The sequence below is a fragment of the Astatotilapia calliptera genome, chromosome 20 (genome assembly GCF_964374335.1).
Source record: "Astatotilapia calliptera chromosome 20, fAstCal68.1, whole genome shotgun sequence".
In the NCBI taxonomy this organism is placed as follows: domain Eukaryota; kingdom Metazoa; phylum Chordata; class Actinopteri; order Cichliformes; family Cichlidae; genus Astatotilapia; species Astatotilapia calliptera.
The window spans coordinates 4527200-4533857 of record NC_137441.1 but is presented as its reverse complement, the minus strand read 5'-3'; the positions used below and the strand labels follow the sequence as shown (position 1 = coordinate 4533857).

Sequence of the window (6658 nt, the reverse complement as noted above, 5' to 3'; positions counted from 1 at the left end):
ACTTACTCCCCTGTGTGACTGCGCTGAAAAAAAAAAATCCAACAATAAAACACTGCAGATCTAAAGGAAGAGAAATCTTTATTTAAAAAGCACCTGCTGACAGCCTCAGGCTTTATTTACACCAAGCTTCATTTCCATCATGAAACATCAGAAAGAGTTCAGAGTGGAAAAAGTACAAACGACCAATAGAAAACCTTTTTTTAAACAGAGTTACTGTACAGCAGAAAAAACAGACTGTACACAGTGCACCTGAATGCATCGTAGCAGAGCCACAGTCCACACAGTGGTACTACAGCTGGTCCTGGACCTGAACTGGGACACAGAATGGCAGCAGGAGGCCCCAGAGCAAAGAGCTGTACTGGAGACTAGTACAACTTCAGCAGTACAGGAAACAGAGCTTTAACCTAAAAATCCAAGTACTTAACTCAGCTGGAGGAAATTTTCTCTCATACTGAGACACAGAAAGAAAGAAATGTTAAATCATCAAAATACTGTACAGGGTTTGGTTGAGAGAGGCTCCACTGAACCTGGACATCAGCACGTCTGCAGTCCTGGTCCCTGAATACTAGCACTGCACATTACCAGTACTACAGCAGGAGTACAGCACTGCACTCAAGCTAATACTGGTACTGGAGAGTACAGAATGTGACAAATATTCAGACTGGTACCACACCATTATATCCTGGTACTGCAGTATGTTTAGTGGCGCTGCAGTATTATGTACAGGTAGAGCAGTACGGCAGCTCGAACAGTCGTGAACACGCGTGCTGTATTTACATCGTATCTTCACATGTTTCTGCTTTGGTGTGAGCGTGGAGTGAGGAGAGGGGCATGCTGAGACTTTCTGAAGCCGGAGGGTCACATGACCAGACTTCCAGACAGAAAAATAAAACTATCCAACACCCTGCCTGGATCTCTGGAGGTCGGCGATGCTTACGCAAAATATGACTGAAACGTTTTGCAAACGTGCCTAAAAAATGCAAACAAATGGCCCTGATTTGGATTTGGCCATTACCCACTCCCAGGTCAATACAACATTCCCAGTCTCTTCCGAATCACCTGCTGCTGAATTCCTTAAATTCATTTGGTTTCCATTGAATGTTCTCCCTCAACAACGCTTGATAAAATATGATCCTTGGAGACTGGAGAGAATATGGGCAGGCCTGTTAGTTTTTAAAGAAAACCAGGCGTAGCTCATCCTCCTAACACTGTGGGCTCTTCCAGTAAAGACACTATTTGGACTATTCTTACACTGCTGGAAATAGATTTATTCTCGTGCTGAATGCACCCTACTGTTAGTTGGTCTATTCAGCCATACCCACAACCCATTATCGATGACTTTTCCTAAGCAGCTGGCAGGTTAAATACTCATTCATGTCTGATTCAACAGTATTAGAAAATAGCCTGAAGCTTCAGCTTCATAAGGCACCAAATCACTCTGGACTGTCTCAAAGATGGCTCTCCTACATGACACCAGACATCCAAGAGCTGGAGCAGATTAAAGACCACTTTATGTATTTGGGTAAGTCCTGGAACAGTTCTGGGCTACAGGTCATGTGTGAAAACTGGAGATCCAGCTCTCTCGATCCTCAAAATTAAAGTTGACGTTTGCTCTCTGAGCAAGTTTGAGATCCACACTGAAATCAACAGAAGAGCGCTGGAAACAGGATAGTGCTAAATGGGAGAAGTCTACATTAACTGGGACGACAGCCAAACTTAAATCAGATATGATTTTTGCTTTTGTGATAGAACACAAATCTGATGTTTTCACCTTTAAAATGTCTTAAAATCTTCTTCTAAAGTGAATCTGTGACCTGAGAAACTTTCTTTGATGTATCGTAACCTCTCAAGTCTCAGTCTGATCTACCGACTTGGTCTGAGTTTGTCGTCATATTGGGTCATGTGACCGCGGCTTCATTGTGGGGGAAGCTGGAGGTCAGGCCGGTTTCAGTGAAGCTGAATTTAAAAATACAAAGCTGGGACTGGGTCAGGCAAAGCTGCAGCTTATGAAGACAACCGCACGCTGAAAGACGATCAATAAATACAGACAGTAGGAACGTGTGGACACAGATCCTGATCAATAACTTATGGATTAATAACACTGACTTCACAGCGCTGAAAAAGCTGCATTTCATTCACGGGCATTTTTATAAAATCTTTTTTCTGGAGCAGAGTACCAAAAAAACAAAAGAAAAAAACAGAATAAATTCTAATTCATCGATTAAACAGTCACTACTGTGACGACTGTGACATTTCCTGATTGTCGCTGCAAATGCTTTTTTTTTTTTTTCCTGAAAGAGCGATAAAATTTGCAAAGGGAAACTTGGAACAGCTCCTCTTATTGCTTCAGTCGTCCTGGACTTGGAGTCCCGGTCAGCTCAGCAGGACAATGGCTTCACTGAGGGCTCCGAATGGGGCAGAAGGTCTGAGTGGTTCTTGCAGCTTTCCAGCTGCTGATGCTGTTTCTCCACATCTGGATCTCATTTAAACCACAAATACAGAAACCTCCAAAGCGATCCCTCTTAATCAATCGAGTGTCTGATCAAACAACTCCTGGTTCCCTTAGATGTGACTATTTTCGTCTTTCTGCGAGAATAAACTGTGTCGCAGCTGATGACTGTTTCATTATGGATTCATCTGCTGATCATAATCTGGATTCACTGTTTAAAAAAACATGAACAACAAAAACTGGGGAGGGGTTTCCAGTGCAGGAACTACGGGTAGCTGTGGGGTATTTTCCTTGAATTGGTGCCTCATTCAACAAAGAGCCTTTACACTTCCTGTTAATGCAAAACCCTCAATGAATGGGAGTCACCGGAGCCAAATCGCTTAAATATTTATTAACTCTTCTTCTGTAATTTTCACAAATGTAAACAACTTTCTCAGCTGTCACTCTGCTAATGTGTGCCAACTGGTCTGTTAAGACCTTATGAAAATCTAGAAGCAGCTGTTTGTGGTGCATGAAGGCGACTCATCTCAGGAGGCTGCCGAACACCTAATAACTAAAAAAAGATATTTTACCACAATCCAAAGTTTCAGCTCCATAGAAAAGAGTATTGGAAACAAATGAGAGAAGCCTTCACCAAAGGGGATGGCAGCCAAACTTAATTAGTGTCTTTTGCTTTTTATAGGAACAGTAGTTGAACATTTTGAGGGGATTCTTGTGATGTCTTGGTGTTCTACTGATGTCTAATGATAAACTGAAGACTTCACCTTTAACATTTCTAAAAAGGATCCTCTAAACCGAATCAGTGACCTGTGGAAGAGCGCCATAGAGCCCCACTCATTGTGGGCCATCTCAAGCACATTCCCTAAAGGAGGCGTTTACCGACCATGTGCCTTTGTTTTGCCCTGAAAGGAGTCTTCCAGGTGTGGTTCTGACAAAATATGTGCTAGTCGTTCAAATTCTAGGTTCAGACTACAAGAGTTTAAGTTTCCTTTGTCACATTTGTAAATTACTCTCTGGGGTTAAACTGCCTGGAATGGGCAGCTCGGAGGCCACGATGCACCAGAATTCATGCATCGGCTAAAGCGTCGACTTTGCACTCGGGAATTAAATACTGGTTTATTTGTGATCTGACTGAGCTGGACATGGGCTGAAGTCATAGTAAAGCTGTGTGAGTTGCATGTGTGAAAATGGCTCTTTGATAAGAAACAGCTGCCAGGGGTTAAAATAAAAATAAACTTTCTGCGTTTGTAATTTCTCACTGCAAAGTGCTGCTAAATGTAAAAACTTTACCATAAAACCTCTCCGGTGTTCCTGCAGTGGAAACCAACAAACTATCCAAACCTTAAAATGATTAGAAGTGAATTACTAAAATGAAAAGTGTCAGATATTCACATTTCAAATCCTTCGACTCGGTTAAAAAGTCGAGTTTTCAGAAACCAAATGAACCTTTCAGCAGTTTGTATCGGCTTTTAAAGTGTCCCGTTTGCAAGCATCCTCGTTTCCAAGTATCTAAAGTTGTCAGATAAATTAACGCGTACAGAAAATATTTCCCTTTTCGGAGGAAAGGCTCGTGAGTACGTCAGCTTCTGTGAGTCCCTCTGCAGCAGTGAGGTGGGAAGCTCCGTTTACTTCAGAGGATTTATTCTGTTCACGTTTGGTTTCTACTCGAGGGCTTTGCAGCTGCTTAAAGCCACAAACAGCAGCAGCGACAGTTCAGCTGGTGTCAGTAAACTCGGTGCTCGAGTTTTAGTGCAGAGATGTTGAGTCCAAACCGGGAGAACGCTGGAGAACCTCACCGCGACGCTCCCTGCCTGGACTCACCTGAGGGATCGACAGGTCACCTGATCAAGTCACCAAAAAGTTCTTTTTGCGCTTTGCTGGTTGGCTGCAGGTAGCTGGTGATGTCATCTGTCTTCAGAGGAGGTACGTCCTCCTCGTTGGTGTTTTGAGAGTCTGATTGTCTAAGCACAGTCTGAAGGGTGTAGGAACAGAGCCACGGACACCTTGTTCAGTTTCTGCTTTAATCTAAAACCTTTCAGAAAATGGCTGCATCTCTGAAAGGACTCCAGAAGTCTTTGTTCTAGCTATCCCAGAAACAGGAACCTGTGAGAGACGCCGTATCTCCATCTTCAATCTGAACGCCTGAGAAATAACGACTTCCACAAAAGCAGAGAATCGTCTTCGGCTCGTCCATCTGCAGCTTTTAACAATAAATCTTAAAATGTATTTGGAAAAGACGCGTACAGCATGTGGCTGGTGTTTCAGCATCAGTCTGATGCCACCGTAGGAACCCGGACCTTCCTTTCTGAACAGTTACGGCTGCTTTTGGCCAATGATCATCGGGCTGAGTTCGTTTCTCTGAGAACTGCGACTCCATTGAGCGAAGAGAACCAAAGATTTGGCCACGACCATTTACGTCGCTTACATGTTAGAAACTAAAATCCCTCAGAGTGAAGTAGCCGTTAGGATAGTTTGAGAAATCTCAGGGCAGGTCGTGCATGTGAACATCTCTAATTAGTCCAGAAATGTAGCATCTTCCACAGCAGATGACACTTTTGGTGGCAGTAATCAGGGCGAAGCAGAACGAGACAGATTACTTTCTGAATCCAGACTTTAATGCCTGCAGGGGACAACTGTCAGAGGAAATCGCTCAATCTTCTTCTTTGCAACACAGATTGCTGCAGGAACTTTTTCCTGTCATTAGTTCCTAGTAGAACTGATGTTTCTGGAGAGTTTGGTGGAAAAGCAGCTGTTGACTTAAAGTCCATCCCTGATAGAAGAAGTTCACCGAGCAGAGCAGCAGTGACCCGAGCAGCGAGGAGCAGGTCCAAGGAGGGAGGAGGGTTGGACCTCCTCCCTCCTTGGACCTGGTCTGGGGTTTGGTTCATTTTTACAAACAGAAGCTCGACCCTGAGGGCAGACGAGGACGAGGCGGGCGGGGTTTTCCATCCTGTACGATCAGGAACTTCCATTCATCAGTACCAAGGTGTGTTTGATTCAGACACCTGGACACGCATTCCTTCATACTGCTCATCCCAGGAAGCCAGCCTGGAATTAGTCCCTTTGCCTGCCTCTCAGCATCGTGATTGGTTGCTGAGTCAGACCAGAGTCCCAGGAGACGGTTGGTCCATCGGCGGATCTCTGAGAGGGACTTCCTGTTTCTGAGCAGGAAACGAGTCGTGGTAGAGCGAGCCATCCACAGACCTGTAGGAAGGACAGAAATGGATATTTACCCACACAGCAGGAAAGTCTTCCTAAAAGTCGCCTCAAACTCATTGCGCTGCTTTTGTTTGACCTTTTAGGTACTTTAACATTTGTTCTCATTTTAAATATCACTCTTGCAGCTTCAAAACAAACATTACTGCTGAACAGAGGATAAGAGTTCTTCAGGGTTCGGACCGACCGCGGTGACCAGCAGGTTGGAGCGGATCTGTAACGAGGAGGCTTCAAGGCTCAAAGCTGAGGAGAAGCGCTCTCTGCTGAATACGTTTTGACTAATTTACACTGATTACCATCATCGAGCTTGAGGATAGTCATGTTGGAAGATCTAAGCAAGTTTTTGCTGCCGTGTCTGGAATAAAGAACCTGCTGTGATCAAAGACGAGTCGGACGCTCCGGCTTTCAAAGCAAAGACTAGAAGTGAAGAAAACCCGTGCTTGGAAAAAAGGATCCAGTAGATTTTAGCAGGTTTTTATGATTTTAATCTACTTTTAGTCCGGACACATTTGCGTCTTAAACTATGTAACAAACATCTGAGTATAAAGGGGGGCGTGGTCATCTGACCCATACCTGCCGTGCAGCGGGTGTCCGTGGAACGTGGCTGAATGCGGCAGCGTGTGTTTGTGATGCGGCGCAGCGTGATGATGATGATTCGTCTCCGTCTGATAGGCCGACTGCTGAATGACACCGTGTGTCGTCCGTCTCCGCTGCAGAGCCCCGCCTCCTCCCGCCTGACCTTTGACCCCTCCATTCATCTTACTGCCGTTGGTCCCTGCGGTCACCTTTCCATTGGCCTGGTTCTGGTGGGAGGAGCCTAAGGTGTTCCTTAGGTACCAGTCCCTCAGACCTGTCAATCACACATCAACAGCTCATCACAGTTTCTGCTCCATGGAAACTTCTCCCATCACCACACTCAGAGCAAGTTTCACTGAGCTGACTGTCTTTAATCGTCAGCCATCTCAGCAGGTTCAGTCCAACCTCTGAATCCCC

At 44.8% G+C, this 6658-nt stretch overlaps 1 protein-coding gene across 4 annotated transcripts in view; it reads right to left on the bottom strand.

The window, feature by feature from the left end:
- Positions 1-61: 61 nt before the first annotated feature.
- The window catches only part of ccdc120a (coiled-coil domain containing 120a), a 38864-nt gene continuing 32267 nt past the window's right edge, over positions 62-6658 (bottom strand). For all 4 annotated transcript variants that reach the window (XM_026154679.2, XM_026154678.2, XM_080295274.1 and 1 more), the window contains exons 10-11: positions 6239-6515; positions 62-5653 (exon numbers count right to left, since the gene is read on the bottom strand). In XM_026154679.2, coding sequence (XP_026010464.2) covers positions 5548-5653; positions 6239-6515 — 383 coding nt within the window. In that variant the 3' untranslated portion in view covers positions 62-5547. The remainder of the gene's footprint in view (positions 5654-6238; positions 6516-6658) is intronic.